Raw genomic sequence first — 16590 nt, 5'->3', positions numbered from 1 at the left:
ATCACGCCTGGCTAATTTTTTGTATTTTTAGTAGAGATGGGGTTTCACCGTATTAGCCAGGATGGTCTTGATTTCCTGACCTCATGATCCACTCGCCTCAGTCTCCCAAAGTGCTGGATGGGATTACAGGGGTTCAAGACCAACCTGGACAACATAGCGAGACCCCACCTCTACGAAAAAACAGTTAAAAACTTAGCCAGGCATGATGCCATGCACTTGCAGTCCCAACTACTGAGGAAGCTGAGATGGGAAGATTGCCTGAGCCCAGGAGGTTGAGGCTGCAGTGAGCTGAGGTGAGATTGTGCTACTGCACTCCAGCCTGGGCAACAGAGTGAGACCCTGTCTCTGAAGAAAAAAAAAAAAAGATGGTTGTTACTAGTAAAGGGTATTATACAGTACATATTCAAAGCCCCTACAGTCTTCCCAGTGTGTCCATTATTCTGGCTTCTTCTTAATTTTGCTACGGGAAATTTTGAGGGAGCTGAGGAAGAGTGGTAATGATGGAGTGGAAATAGAAGGCAGTGGGCAGAAGGGGTGCTGGTCTCATGGGCTTAATGTATATGATAAGTCTATATGAGAATAATTTTTTAGGTTCTCCTTGATTAAATGTTGTGTAGACAGTAAAACTGTATACCCACGAGTATGCCTCAGTTCAGTATGTGTCTGTGCCCAGGAGACACATTGAAAAGTGGTGCCCAGCTTAAAGCTTGGGTTCTGCTGCAGACCAGCTGGGCAGCCTGAGGCAAATCACCTAATGTGGCAAGCCTGAGGTGCCTCCCTATAAAATGGGAGCTGGTCTTTGTGAGTTTTTGATTAGCATATAATACTTGGGCATTGACGAGCTTTTTGCTGGTACTTTTATTAGACAATTGGAAATTTTGTTTTCTGCTTTATAGAGTGATGTTGATGCAGCATAAGTGATAGCCCAACAGCCTGAGCAAATACAATTTTATTCTATGGCCATCAGCAAACCTGTTCAGAGCCCTTGCAGGGCATCAGTTGTGGCTCTTAGCTAAAGCATAATAGCTCACAGCTGTGTGTGTCCAGGGGCAGGCAGGAGACTCTTTGCCAAGGCACATCACTTTTTGCTGTGCTAGAAAGAGTGCTGGGCTTTGAGTCCTATTTTTGTCTCTTTCTAGCATTATGACTTTGGGCAGGTCAGCTAGTCTCCCTAAGCCTCGATTCCCTAATCTGGAAAATGGGAATGATAATGCCTATTTTGTAAGACTGCATTAAATTCAAGTGAGATAATGTGAATGTGCTTTGTAAATGTCTAGGATGGACTGGAGATTTGGAGAGGTGCCAAGTGCTGCTGTTTTTAGACTATGTAAAAGCCAGCACAGGTACCCTTTTAGTGGGGACAGTTGACTTGAGTTTTAACATAGAACAATTTTGAAAATAATTAGGAAGCCTGAAATCTCTATTTCTTCTCCTACACTGTGGACTCTTTTCAGGGTGTTTGGGCCCTGCTGATCATGGTACTCAGGGAGCTGTTGCTTCAGGGAATCCAGGTGCCTTCTTTTTTTTTTTTTTTTTTGTTTTTTTTTTTGAGACGGAGTCTCGCTCTGTGGCCCAGGCTGGAGTGCAGTGGCGCGATCTCGGCTCACTGCAAGCTCCGCCTCCTGGGTTTACGCCATTCTCCTGCCTCAGCCTCCTGAGTAGCTGGGACTACAGGCGCCCGCCACCGCGCCCGGCTAATTTTTTGTATTTTTAGTAGAGACGGGGTTTCACCGTGGTCTCGATCTCCTGACCTTGTGATCCGCCCGCCTCGGCCTCCCAAAGTGCTGGGATTACAGGCGTGAGCCACCGCGCCCGGCCCAGGTGCCTTCTTTATGGAGGAGGAGGGAGGGATTGGTCTGGGGCAGGGACTCAGACAACATATTGGGCCAGAAACCCTGCTCTGGATTTGAAGCTCACTGTTTTTTTTCTCCAGCTTGCGTAGTTATTTAGTCATTCATCTGTCCTGAGAGGCCATCTCCTGTCAGCTCTGAGATTGGACTTGTACTCACCATAGTCCTGGAGGCAAAGAAGTATATGCTCCAGGGGAAGGCACAGGCCCACCTGGCACCATCCTGGTAGTGGTTGGATGCGTTCCTTCGAGACGTTACTTAGGAAGCAGACGAGCTGCTTTCTTCCTTGTGGAATAGGTTGGCCTTGGCATGATGGCTGTATTGATGTTCTCCTACCCATGCACATGGACCCTGCCACCGCCACACAGAGACCTGATCCTTCAGCCATTCACGGGCCCCTCCCTTGTTTTTCCTAGGTGGATCCAGTTGGCATCTAGGAAGACTTGCCATGACTTGGAGCTAGCACCTGTCCTGCAGAAAGTGGGTTGAGAGCCCTGTGGTTTGGCATGAGTGGATGAGAGCCCTGTGGCTTGGCATGACTTTTCTCCTGCCTTTGTGGGGTGGCAGGGGGCAGGAGAAAAGTCAGTGTGGATGTGACATAGGGAATCCCAGCTGAGTCTGCTGGTCTCTGGTCAGAGGAGCTCCAGGCTAGTGAAGCTATTGTCGCCATTTTATACACAAGGACACCAAGGGTTGTAAGGGATCAGGGGGTCAGGTATCTGAGACACAGCTCAGTCACACTGTGAAATTTTCCTATTCTGAATACAGTGTCCTTTCCATTTTTTCTTCTTGCAACCCCAGGTCTAGGTAGGACAACTGATTTTTACAGTAAGATAGTGGTGAAAAAAAATCGACCAATGGGTAGTTATTGAGCGACTGCTCTGTAAGTGAAGGCAGCAGTTCAGATGGAGGCTATGTGATGCTCAATGGAATTAGAAGTGTTTTGGAATTCAGTGCACAGAGCCCAGTGAGTGAGCACCGGAGAGTGGCTGTCAAGTGGGGGTTTGAGAGGCTCTCCCACTTCTTCTAATCTCCAGTGGGCTCCATAGCTGGCCCTTGGGGCTATAAGTTCTGCTTACTGGGAGTCATCAGGGTGTTGCTTGAGCTGCAGGTCTGGCCATGAGCTGTTGGCCTGCCTTGAGGATGATCAGAGCCTGTCAGAGATTTTATTTGGAGTAATGTCTTTGTGTTTTGAAAACAAGTTCAACTTTGATCCTAATTGGAAACTCTTCTATTGATTGTTTTACTTCTGGATATTTAAAAAAATTATGAAATATGCAAACAAAATTTACTATTGTACCCACTTTTTAAGTGTACAGCTCAGTGGCATTATGTATATTCACATTGTTGTGTTACCATCACCACCATCCATCTCCAAAACTCTTTTCTTTTTCTTTTTTTTTTTTTTGAGACGGAGTCTGGCTCTGTCGCCCGGGCTGGAGTGCAGTGGCCGGATCTCAGCTCACTGCAAGCTCCGCCTCCCGGGTTTACGCCATTCTCCTGCCTCAGCCTCCCGAGTAGCTGGGACTACAGGCGCCCGCCGACTCGCCCGGCTAGTTTTTTGTATTTTTTAGTAGAGACGAGGTTTCACCGTGTTCGCCAGGATGGTCTCGATCTCCTGACCTAGTGATCCGCCCGTCTCGGCCTCCCAAAGTGCTGGGATTACAGGCTTGAGCCACCGCGCCCGGCCAACTCTTTTCATCTTGAAAAGTTGAAATGCTGTACCCATTAAACAGTAACTCTCCACTGCCCTCTCCCCCTCTGGCAACCACATTCTACTTTCTGTCTGTATGAATTTTCCTATTTTATTTTCCACCTGTAAGTGGAATCATATACTATTTGTTCTTTTGTATCTGGCTTATTTTACTTAGTGCAGTTTTTAAAGTTTATTTCATGTTGTAGCATGTGCTAGAGTTTCCTTCCTTGTAAAGGTGGAATAATATTCTGTTGTATGTATACACCACATGTTCATTCGTCTGTTGTTGGACACTTGGGTTGCTTCTACCTTTTGGCTGTTGTGAATAATGCTGCTATGAACATGAGTGTACAAGTGTCTGTTCAAGTCCCTGCTTTCATTTATTTTGTGTATGTAGCCAGATGTGGATTTCTGGGTCATGTAGTAATTCTGTATTGTATTTTTTGAGGAACTGCCATACCCTTTTCCATAATAGCTGTACCATTTTGCATTCTCACCAGGAATGTACAAAGACTCCAGTTTCTCCAGGTCCTCATCAATACTTGTTATTTTCTGACTTTATTTTGCTTTGATAACAGCCTAGATGGAGGGTTTTAATGCTATAGTTTCTACTTTTTTCATATTGTATAGTGGTCCCAGTGTCCATCTTGGCATAGCTTATGATAAAGCTTCAGTTTCTGGCCAGGCATGCTGGCTTACCATAATCTCGTGCCTGTAATCCCAGCACTTTTTGAGGCCGAGGTGGGTGGATCATCTGAGGTCAGGAGTTCGAGACCAGCCTGGCCAACATGGTGAAACCCCATCTCTACTAAAAATACAATAAATTAGCTGGGCGTGGTGATAGATACCTGTAGTCCCAGCTACTCAGGAGGCTGAGGCAGGAGAATTGCTTGAACCTGGGAGGTGAGCCAAGATCGCACCATTGCACTCCAGCCTGGGTGACAGAGAGAGACTCCGTCTCAAACAAACAAAAACAAACACAAAAACTGCAGTTTCCAAACTTTTGATTAGCAGTATTCTTTTTTTTCTAAATGTGGAACCCAGGAGATAAAACAGCTATCAGTCTAGGAAAAGTTTGAATCTTCTTTGTCTGTGAGAAAGTACTTCCTTCCTTTCATGAACCCTAGGAGAACTGAGAGCCTATTTGTGAAAGCCTGTGCTAGAAGTCATTGCTGTAAACACTGATGACAGTAGCAGTCATTTTAAATTTATTTTATTATTATTTTTAATAGAAACAGGGTCTCATCTTATTGCCCAGACTAGTCTCAAACTCCTAGGCTCAAGCAGTCCTTCCACCTAAGCCTCCCAAAGTGCTGGGATTACATGAGCCACTGAGTCCTGCCACTAGCAGTTATTTTAATTGATAAAAGTGGAGTATGTGTTTAGTCTGTCTGTTTAAGGCTTGTCCCACTGCCTGCTGGGCTGTCCCAGGCCCTTCTGCCAGCCTCTCAGCTAGGACTTTTAACGGCTCCTCCTCCTGCCCTCCCTGACGTATTTGGTAGTGTGCATATCCCTATCCCGGTTCCTCGGGCCAGCCCCCCAGGTGTCAGGTCCTGTCAGTCTACCTCCTAGTGGGATTCCCCTTCATCCCTACTGTCACAGGTCCATCTGGGATCCTGGCATCTTTTTAAAAATAAGAGCTTTATAATTTACACACCATGTAGTTCACCTAAAATGTATGAATTCAATGGTTTTTAGTATATTAACAGAGTTGTGTAACCACCACTGCAATCAGTTTTAGAACTTTTTTGTCATCCCAGAAAGGAACCTCTTGGTGATTGCTCCCCAGTTGTCCTTCTCCCCAAGCCCACTAAACCAGCGGTCCCCATCCGTTTGGCACCAGGGACTGGTTTCTTGAAAGACAATTTTTCCATGGACCGGAGGCAGAGGGCAGGGATAATTTCTGGATGAAACTGTTTTACTTCACATCGTCAGGCATTAGTTAGAGTCTTGTAAGGAACGCACAACTGAGATCCCTCGCATGCACAGTTCACAATAGGGTTCATGCTCTTAGGAGAATCCAATGCTGCTGTTAATCCAACAGGAGGCAGAGCTCAGGCAATAATGCTTGCTCACCTGCTGCTTATCTCCTGTTCTGTGGCCCAGTTCCTAACAGCCCATGGACCAGTACTGGTCTGTGTCCTGGGGGTTGGGGACCCCTGCACTAAACTACTTTCTATCTCTGTAGATTTGCGTATTCTGGACATTTCAGATAATTGGAGTCAGAAAATATATGCTCTTTTGTGTGTGACTTCTTGCATTTAGCGTAATGTTTTCAAGGTTCTCGCGTGTTGTAGCATGTATCAGAACTTTATTCCTTTTTATGACTGAAGAATAAATACTTTCTTGTATGGACATACTTCGTTTTATTTATGCATTCATCAGTTGATGGACATTTAGGTTGTTTCCACCTTTTAGCTTTTAGAAATAACGCCTCTGTGAACACTCATGAACAAGTTTTTGGCATGGACGTGTTTTCATTTCTGTCGGGTGGATACACATAGGAGTGGAATTCCCTGGTCATATGCTAGCTCTGTGTAACATTTTGAGGAACTAGCAGACTGTTTTCCACAAGGGCTGCACCAGTTTACATTCCCAGCAACAATGCATGAGATTCTAAATCTCCACATCTTTGCCAATCCTGTGATCTTTTGCAGCCTCCAAACTAGTCTGCCCACCTCTAATTATTTTTCTATTATCTTTCTAAAACATAGGCAAAACATTTTGTTCTCCCTAAAACATCCATTGGTTCCCTGTTGCTTACAGATAAAGTTCATGGCCTCTGTGTTGTGGCTTGGCCCTCAACTACCTTTCCATCCTCCATTCACATCCCCGCTCTAAGGCCTTGTCTTCTAATTTTCCCATCACACCTCACTCTCCCTGCCTCTTTGCTTCACTGTCTTCCACTGCAGTGTATTCTATTCTTCAAGGTTTAATGCAGTAACTTACTCCTTTGCCTTCCTTAATCCCTTTGAATGAATTGTTCTTTTCTGCCTTTAGATGTTGCCTGTGTTTCTTTTCGTATCATTTCAGCTTTTGAAAAAAATAATAGGCTTGTTACCTCTCCTAGCAGTGATCCCTGGGGGCAGGGATTGTTGTCACTCTTTTGTGTGCCTGACACCTGGTGCATTGCCAGGAAATGATGAATGCTATCGTGAGGGACCAAGGAGCTCCTTGTGTGTTAGACCACACTGCTGTCCCAAGGCAGCTCTTCATTGGCCTGTCTGCATAGAGCTCAGGACTGGTTCCTGGTGGACCTTGGCACTGTGACCTTCCTGGCTCTTCATAGGCCTTGTCTCAGTTTGTCCTATTTCCTTTCTAGGAGAGTTGTGGACTGGGGCAACCTTTTCCAGTAATGAGAAGTGATGCTGCGTGGCAGTGCTGAATCTCTCTGAATATGGTAAGGACTGATGCCTGCCTATTTTGCGGACATCAGTGTTCTTATGTTACTTTACTCCTGGGGGTGAGGAGCATTTTTGTGTTAGACTCTGAAGGCTCTTATGGAATAGCCTTCCTCCCAGGAGAGCTGTTGGCACCTTTGAGGGTATGAGATTGCTTGCCTAATGGTTGAAGCAGCTTGTAGGACTTTGTCACAGTTGCTGGAAACACATAAAGTTAACATGTTTTGTTGAAATCTGTTGTTCCATTACCTTCTGCTGTGTTGAGCTGTTGCTGGGGTGTCCCCAGTGTCTGTTGCTTTTGCGGTGGACGGTACCGAGGATATACTTTCTGCACAGATTGGCACAACCCCCCCCCCCCCACCGGCCGCCGTTATTTATTTTTTTTCTTTAGAGGGTAATTTTTGTTCATTTCCTACATCTGAGAAGGCCATAGCTTTTCAAGGTAGAATAGATCATATGCTGGAGCAGAATTGTATTCATCTGTGGGTATTTGAAGAGATGAGTGACATCTCAAAGCAACTTATCTCTTCCACCAAACCCCTGTTTCTAGATTCGAATTGCAGCCTTAAATGCCAGCTCCACCATTGAGGATGATCATGAAGGAAGCTTTAAAAGTCACAAAACCCAGACAAAGGAGGCTCAGGTATGTAATGCAAGGTCTTCTCTGTAGGTGGACCTTCTCATTTCTATAGATGCTACCTCATTTTAAATGCATTTAGACATCTCCTCAGTGGAGTTTTAGGGGGAAATACCATTTTGAAAGATGGTTAGCTCTCCATCTCCTGTTAAACCTGTTTTACTTAGGAGACAATCATACTTAGGAGAAATTATATTTATTCTGTCAGTGTATGTGAAGGCCAGTTCAGCCCCCAGGCCCACTTCCATGCACCCCATTCCTTGTGCAGCCCTCAGGAGTTGGGATACCCAGGGAATGGTAGAATATTAATGGTAGATGGTGCTTCGAGGTTCCCTAGTGTATTGCCCTCATTTTATAGTGTGACGAGAGTCTTGAGGGGAGCAACCTAGACTGGGATCACCCTCCAGGTTAGTGAGGGAGCCAGGTCCAACCTCAACTCCCTAGATTGTTGGTCACTCCTCTTTCCCATGAGGCCTGGCATCTCTTCCATGTCAGCCTTCCTTCTTTCCATCCATTCATCTCTATACCCTTGTCCTATCCTAGTGTAACAGGGATTTGCTCCTGCCTTTGTTTTCCCTGAAATAAACGTATGCCTCCTTCCTCACCCTCCTGCATTTTATGGTAGAAATCAGGACAGTTCCAGAGCTGTCTCAGAAGTCTACTAGTCACCTGTCCCTAGTCTGTAAGGCATGTCAGTGAGGTTCAACCTACCCAGTGCCCCCTCCCTCCCACAGGAGGTTGTCATCCTCCCCAGGCAATGATCAGGCTATGGCAGAATGGTGAGTAGAAAAACATGGAAACCATGCTGGGCGCGGTGGCTCATGCCTGTAATCCCAGCACTTTGGAAGGCTGAGGTGAGCGGATCACTTGAGGTCAGGAGTTCGAGACCAGCCTGGCCAACATGGTGAAACCCCGTCTCTACTCAAAGTATAAAAATTAGCTGGGCGTGGTGGTGCATGCCTATAGTCCCAGCTACTAGGGAGGCTAAGGCAGGACAGTAGCTTGAACCTCGGAGGTGGAGGTTGCAGTGAGCGGAGATCATGCCACTGCACTCCAGCCTGGGCAACAGAGCGAGACTCAGTCTCAAAAAAAAAAAAAAGGAAATCAGTTTTTGTTTATTTTAAGAGGCAGGGTCTCACTCTGTTACCCGGGCTGGAGTGTAGTGGCATGGTCACAGATGATTGTAACCTCTAACTCCTGGGCTCAAGCAGTCTTCCTGTCTCAGCCTCCTGAGTAGCTTAGGACTGCAGACACCAGGCCACCATGCTCAGCTGATTTTTAAATTTTTTGTAGAGACAGGGGTCTCTCTATGTGGCCCAGGTTGGCTGTGAACTCCTCGGTTCACACCTTGGTTTCCTAAAGTGCTGGGATTACAGATGTGAGCCGCTGTGCCTTGCCTGCAATGGAAACCATTCACACTGAACTTTTTACTCACAACCCTTCTGACATCATATGTTTGGGGTATTTTTCCCCCATACCAACCAATTCTCCAACTCTCCATACACCAACTGGGTGTCCTACAATTCAGTTATGACACTAGCTATCCAGAGTTAGTGTCAGACTCTGCAGCACTAACAGCTCATCCCACAAAACTGCCCTCACTTCAGATGCCAATTGCAAGCATTGAGTGCGAGGATACCTACACTTCTGTCCAGCTGGGCTATAAAATCAGAGATTCTTACCTCCTACCCCTTTTAGGTTTGATACTTTACTAGAACGACTCACAGGACTTAGGAAAACACTTTATCTACATTTACCAGTTTATTATGAAAGATACAACTCAGGAACAGCCAAGTGGAGGAGATGTTTATGGCAAGGTATGGGGTGGATTCAGAGAGCTTCCGTGCCCTCTCCAGGTGTGGCACCCTCCCAGCACCTTGATGTTGTTCACCAACTCAGCAGCTTTCTGAGCCCTGTCCTTTAGGGTTTTTAAATAGAGCTTCCATCACATAGGCATGATTGATTAACTCATTGGTGATCAGCTCAATCTCCAGCCTCTCTTCCCTTCCTGGAAGTTGGGAGGTGGGGGAGCTGAAAGTTCCAGCTATCTAATCACATGGTTGGTTCCTCTGACTGTAGCCCTGCCTTACACACATTTTTGGCTTAATAAAGACAGATCTTTATGCTGTATGAAAACATCTCTTGTCTTGATTTGCAGGAAGCAGAGGCTTTTGCATTGTACCACAAGGCCCTTGATCTGCAGAAACATGACCGGTTTGAGGAGTCTGCCAAAGCTTACCATGAGCTCTTGGAGGCACGCCTGCTGCGGGAGGTGAGGCACCAACAGGCCAGGCAGTGTGCCGTGGTGGTTAGTGCATGGGCTGTGGGGCTGGGTGCTCTGGGCCTTACCTCTGCTCTCCTGTTTCTTGGCTGGGGAACCTCGAAAACATTATTTCACCTCTCTGCCCGTATTTCCCCACCTCTAGGGTATCTGCCTCATTGAGTTTTTATGAGGGTTGAGTAAATCCAGTGAAGCATGTAGAATGATTCCTGGTGTAAGTGCTTGTTAAAGGCCAGCTATCGTTATTACTTAATCTTCACAGCCACTCTGCCCAGTAGCTGGGTTTTACAAATGTGGAAACTGAGGCTTAGTGAGGTCTTGATGGCTCAAAGCCATCCAAGTAAGTGAAGCATTCAAACCAGAATTGGAGTCCGTGGTTTGCCGATACCTAATGATCCTGTTGGCAGCACATTTTAGCAAATGCCGTTTGAGTGAAAGACCATGAGCTTGGCAAGTCTGTGTAGACATGCCATGGAGTTTTGAATATAATCAGAAGGATTGGGGACACTGGTTACAGCAGAGAGGGGCAGTCAGAGCAAGACCTGGTACAGCATGGGGACTATGGTAGTGGTGAGTGAGTTAATCCTTGAGTTGACTGTAGATGTTGACTGGAGGTTTGGGAATTGGTCCCAACCTGAAATTAATTTAGGAAGGTGTATATTTCATTAGGAGGAAAGACGTTTGTTTTCAAGTACTCAAACATGCAGATGATGTGCATTAAGGAAGCAGATAAGCTCCATGGGTGTTTACTGGACTGCACAGTCCTTCAGTTGAGCAGAGTCTCCTACAGTGCTAGGCATACAGACACTTGCAGACATGACTCAAGCACACAAAAAACCTTGATGGTTTTTGCTGCCGATGACATAGAATACTGAGTTCTAACTGTCAGGAGATAGCATCTATTCCTTCTCTCACTCAAGGTATTTCTTTGTATTTCTGATTATATAGCTTGTCAAGATTCTTTGGTTACTGGTTACAGTGCCTTGGAATTAGGGGTATGGAACTTGTGACCTCCTCCTCTCCTGTTAGTAGGAAGTGGGTGAGGACCCAGAGAGGGAAAATTAGTTTATTCTATATTTACTGAGCTTTGGTTATGGACCAGTTGGAGGGCATGTTGGTCTTCCCTCTCAGGCCATGGTGGAATGCCGGGTGGGCCCAGCATCCAGCAGTTGCTAGGCAGGAGCCTTTTACCTAAGGGCATGGTCATGTGTCAGCCTTTTAGTTGTAGGTGTGTGCATCTTTCTGTGCGCATTATATCACTTTCAGCCTTATATCACTTTCAGCCTCACAAGGTTGTTTTAGCACCCTCCTTGCTTATAATAGTAAAAACATGCTCATTGTAAGCAACTGAAAAATACGGAAAATATATAGAACAGTTTCTTTTTACACTCATATTGCATCGGCATACTTAATGTTAATTACATAATTACAGTTTTGCAGAAGATTGGCATAAATAGGTCCTGAACCACAGCTGACTCCTAAGAAGCATTCAGCCTGACTGGTGGGTGTCCTGGAGGGACTTGCTGGGGCAAGCCTTTCAGGGTGAATGGAGAGTGGTGTTGAATGTAGGTAGTCTGTTAGGTGGAGATTAGTTAAGAGCATCCACTGTTATGTGCATGTGCATGTGTATTGCTGACTGTTTAGTCTGAAGTAGACTCACTCAGTCTCTGTAAATTTGTTCCCACTATTGTTTGAAGAGTTCTGTACCTGGAGGGACAGAGGTACCTGGGATCCAGCCCTGGTCAGCTGGTTCTTGGAGGCCTTTTTGTATGATAAGTCAGATGATGGTAGAAGATAACTGAATGGGGCTTCATTTGAGCTTCTCAGTCTTAAAGAAGTTCCTTAAGACCTCTGAGGTAGGTAGATTCTTGGATTAGTCAAGGGATGCTTCCTGAGGGTGGCATGTCTTCGGGTCTTACCTGTTCAGAACATGAAGAGCAATGTGTGGAAGCCACCTGTCCCAGGAAAGAGCTTCTTGGTGCCCCTGAGTTTTTTCTGTTAGAAAATGTTTTAGTCTTTGTCCTGTGGTTGGAGCAATAGTTTTCTAATCAGCAGTTTCTTAGAATATAAGGTCATTAAAGCTGTAATGAAATAATTTTTCATATTAAACATATTTGCAATTCCTACAGTCTTTCAGCTCACTTTATTTATTTATTTATTTTTTTTTTGAGACGGAGTCTCGCTCTGTAGCCCAGGCTGGAGTGCAGTGGCCGGATCTCAGCTCACTGCAAGCTCCGCCTCCCGGGTTCACGCCATTCTCCAGCCTCAGCCTCCAGAGTAGCTGGGACTACAGGCGCCTGCCACCTCGCCCGGCTAGTTTTTTGTATTTCTTTAGTAGAGACGGGGTTTCACCGTGTTCGCCAGGATGGTCTCGATCTCCTGACCTCGTGATCCGCCCGTCTCGGCCTCCCAAAGTGCTGGGATTACAGGCTTGAGCCACCGCGCCCGGCCTCAGCTCACTTTAACTCTTGATATTTAGGGTAGGAATTATTTTTCTTAATTACAGAGGTTAGACACTAATGTTTTAGTTAAATTAACAATTGTCTATGCTCATGTGATGTGTTATAGGGTTAGGAGCTCAGCCTGTTGATTCCTAATCCTGGAATGCCTGGGGTGAAGCTCTAGGCCTTTGCCCCCAGAAAGCCTGCTCATACCTTGTCTTTTATCTTATACCTGGAGCTGCTGGCTGGGTCTACCTATGCTGTAAATGTTATTCTCTAGGCTTGAACCCTCAGGCATGGCAGTAGTGGTGAGGCAGCTTCTCTCTATCTCTATGGATGCCCAGACTGTCTGCAAACTATTAATACCTCAAGGTGGTCTGTTCTTCCCTGAGTGCTTGGAGTAGGAGTGGTCTTATAAGAACACATGGTGCAGTGCCTTCGTTTTCCAGCGGTGGACAACACTAGACTGGCTCAAGGGCCTGCAGCAGAGGCCAGCCTGGAAGGCAAGTATCCTGCTGGCTGCTTGCTAAGGCTACAAGGCCTAGTTATCACTTCTGTTTCTGTTTTGTTCACAGGCAGTTTCATCCGGTGATGAGAAAGAGGGGTTGAAACACCCTGGGCTGATACTGAAATATTCCACATATAAGAACTTGGCCCAGCTGGCAGCCCAGCGGGAGGATCTGGAGACAGCCATGGAGTTCTACTTAGAGGTGTGGTTTTGGCAGTGCTTAGCTCCCTTGGTGTTTTGAAAGCTCTTGGTGGAGAGGATGAGGTTGGGGTCTTGTGGGCCAAAAAGAAGAGTTTGTAGTGGTGGATCACCAAGCTATAGTACCCAAGGCTCTAGGGTAGGTCCATAGGTGATAACAATTAGTACTGACCAGGCCTGGAGAGCAGGGGCTGGGGCAGAGCACGTGCTTGGATGCAGAGGACTGCGTGTGAATTCTTCCTTTGCTGCTCAGTGCATGTGTGGCTGTGAGTGAGTGATTCAGTCTCTTGGTGTCTGTAGGTCTACACCAATATAGTGGGAATAATAAAAAAGAGCGTAGTTGTGAAAGTTAAGTGAGTTGGTATGCATAGTAGTATGAAAACCAAAGTCTGAAACTGAGCATTCAATATGTTAATACTTCCAGCTATAATAGTATTGCTGTTATTTCATGTTACTATCAGTCTGTCTGTGGGCACCTCTAAAGCACCAGACACTACACTATTTGCTTCCTATGTGTACACTAATCCTCATGCTATCTTGCAAGGAAGGAGTCTTTATCCTCACTTTAGTGATGAGGAAATGGAGGCTCAGGATCATTCTGCTAATCAGTGTTGCAGCAGGGATGTGAACCGAGGTTTGTCTTCAAAGTACATGAATTTTCTTGAATCCCATAAGACTCTCATTTTTTCAAGTTTTTTTGAAGACAGGGTCTCAGTCTGTTGTCCATGCTGGAGTGCAGTGGCACAATCAGGGCTCACTGCAGCCTCGACCTCCTAGGCTCAAGCGATCCTCCGATCTCATGCCCCCAAGTAGCTGGGACTATAGACATGCACCACCACACCCAGCTAATTTTTTGTATTTTTAATAGAAATGGAGTTTCGCCATGTTACCCAGGCTGCTCTCGAACTGTTGGACTCAAGCATTCTGCCCACCTCAGCCTCCCAAAGTGGGATTACAGGTGTGAGCCACCATGCCTGGCCCATATTTTCTTTCTTCTCCTTTTACTTCTTTTACTTATTAAATATGTAAGGAATATAGATATTCAGATTGACAAAATATATCAAGAAAATGGGGAGACTGAGGCAGGAGATCACTTGAGGCTAGGAGTTTGAGACAAGCCTGGGCAACATACTAAGGCCATGTCTGTACAAAAAAAATTGCAAATTAGCTGGGTGTGGTGATGTGCCACTGTAGCCTCAGCTACTCAGGAAGCTGAGGCGAGAGGATTGCTTGAGCCCAGAAGTTTGAGGATGCAGTGAGTTATAATCACACTACTGCACTCTTGCCTGGGAAGTAAAGTGAGACTCAGTCTCAAAAAAGAAATTTTTTTTTAAAAAGTTCTAAGTTAAATAACTTGGTCCCTGTAACTTTTTATGTGTCATTATTGCTCTAGATCTTGGAAACATGTGACTCCAGGAAAGATGAGCTGGCATTGCTTGTCAGTTATAAGATAGTCATGGCACTTTTGCCATTTCCCTGGGTAGTTCGAGTGGCTGTGCCAGTGCTGTGCTCCTCCCATCCCCGGGGTGCCTGCTCAAGGAGAGATCTGACTCTGTGTGTGTGTGTGTGTGTGTGTGTGTGTGTGTGTGTGTGTGTGTGTGTGTGTGTGTGTTTGTGTTTGCCCTCTGCTTGTGTTGCTTCCAGGCAGTGATGCTGGACTCCACAGACGTCAACCTGTGGTATAAGATTGGACATGTGGCCCTGAGGCTCATCCGGATACCCCTGGCTCGCCATGCTTTTGAGGAAGGGCTGCGGTGCAATCCTGACCACTGGCCTTGCTTGGATAACCTAATCACTGTCCTGTACACCCTCAGTGATTACACAAGTGAGTCATGCTTTAATGCTTTCTTCCATGTGCCAGTGGTTTTTGGAACAGCAGAGGAAAGGTAATTTGGATAAACTGAAAGCCAAAGTTAACACTGAAGGGCTTTGCCAGACTGTCAGGGAGAATGGAAATGTTCTTAGATTTCTGCTTTATTCTGCATCTCTTTCTTGATTTGTTAAATGCCTTGTAGTAATAAAGTAGCATGTTTTCTGAATGATTTTACTTTTGGCTGTCTAATTTTATTTTATTTTTTTTTTGCTTTGCAAGGTTTTGTTTGTTTGACAGAAGAAATGGCTATCTTATTTCCTCCCTGCACTGTCCCATTTTGTGTGTCTTAGTCTGTTTGGGCTGCCATTAAAAAAATACCATAGATTGGGTGGCTTAAAGAAATTGGCTGGGTATGTTGCCTCACGCCTGTAATCCCAGCACTTTAGGAGGCCAAGGCAGGCAGATCACTTGAGCCCAGGAGTTTGAGACCAGCCTGGGGAACATGGTGAAACCCCATCTCTTCAAAAAATACAGAAATTAACCGGGCTTGATGGTGCATGACTGTCATCCCCGCTACTCGGGAGGCTGAGGTGGGAGGATTGCTTCAGTCTGGGAGGTTGAGGCTGCAGTGAGTCGAGGTTGTGCAACCACACTCCTGTCTGGGTGACACAGTGAAACCCTGTCTCAAAAACAAAACGAAACAAAAATAAATATTATCTAAATCAAATGTGGGTAAGACTTGAGGTACAATTCATCCTGAGACAAAATTCCTCTACAGTTGTAAACTTGTGAATACAGATAAATTATGTGCTTCCAAAATACAATGGTGGAACAGATACAGGATAAACATTTCCATTCCAACAGGAAAAAATAGGGAAGCAGGAAAGGGTGATGGGTCCCAAAACTTAGCAAACTTAGCAAGGCAAATTTGAGGTCCTAAGGCTCAGGAATAATTCTCTTTGCTCCGCCCTTGATGCCCACTGAGGTGGCAACATCACCCTCATAGCACGTAGGTAGAGGGACAAGCCCCACCCTTTTGGCTTGGCAAGATGCTAGGTTGAGACCTCCTGGCCTATGCAAACTGGCGAAGTGGCCCCACCCTTTAAGGAACTAGCCCTAGCCTCTTGGTTTGTGGTGGGAGTGGCAGCTCAGATGATCTTTGAATCACCTTTGAGGTTCTTCTTCCTTTTCCTTGAAGGATAACATATATTCTTGATGTTCTTTCATTCTTTCTCATTTTTTTGTTCCCATTAGTCCCCACTAGCAGTGTTTCTGCCGGTATAATCCCACCTTTCTGGCTTCTGCTGAGGTACCTGATTAAATCTGTGGTTCATACCCCCACTGATCTTATAAGGAAATTGTTGGTCAGCCACATGCATAGTGTTCTCAGAACAAACTTTCTCAATTTTTGCAGTATGGATAGACAGAATTTTCTAAATCTTTAAGTTCTGGTTCCTTTTTGCTTAACAATGCCTTCTTATTTTCTCTATCTTAGCATTTTGGTATAAGCAGCCAGGAGGAACTGGGCTATGCCTTTAATGCTTTGCTTAGAAGTCTCAGCAAAATAGCCAAAATTTCATTGCTTACAAGTTCTACCTTCCACAAAACACTAGAACATAGACATAATTCAGCCAAGTGCTTTGCTACTTTATAACAAGGATCATCTTTTCTTCATTGTCCAATAGCATGTTCTTTATTTCCATTTGAGATCTCAGCAGAATTGCCCTTGATGTTTATATTTCTATGAACGTTCTGTACATGATTA

The 16590-nt window shown here is 45.4% G+C and overlaps 1 protein-coding gene across 14 annotated transcripts in view; it reads left to right on the top strand.

The window, feature by feature from the left end:
• Positions 1-16590, top strand: part of LOC105497407 (calcineurin binding protein 1) — a 165848-nt gene that overhangs the window by 11556 nt on the left and 137702 nt on the right. For all 14 annotated transcript variants that reach the window (XM_011768474.3, XM_011768470.1, XM_011768473.3 and 11 more), the window contains 5 exons: positions 6869-6946; positions 7498-7590; positions 9743-9856; positions 12882-13016; positions 14657-14837. In XM_011768474.3, the coding sequence (XP_011766776.1) occupies positions 6944-6946; positions 7498-7590; positions 9743-9856; positions 12882-13016; positions 14657-14837 (526 nt within the window). In that variant the 5' untranslated portion in view covers positions 6869-6943. The remainder of the gene's footprint in view (positions 1-6868; positions 6947-7497; positions 7591-9742; positions 9857-12881; positions 13017-14656; positions 14838-16590) is intronic.

The sequence above is a fragment of the Macaca nemestrina genome, chromosome 15, assembly GCF_043159975.1.
Source record: "Macaca nemestrina isolate mMacNem1 chromosome 15, mMacNem.hap1, whole genome shotgun sequence".
NCBI classification, from domain to species: Eukaryota; Metazoa; Chordata; class Mammalia; order Primates; family Cercopithecidae; genus Macaca; species Macaca nemestrina.
This window is presented reverse-complemented; position numbering and strand designations above follow the sequence as displayed.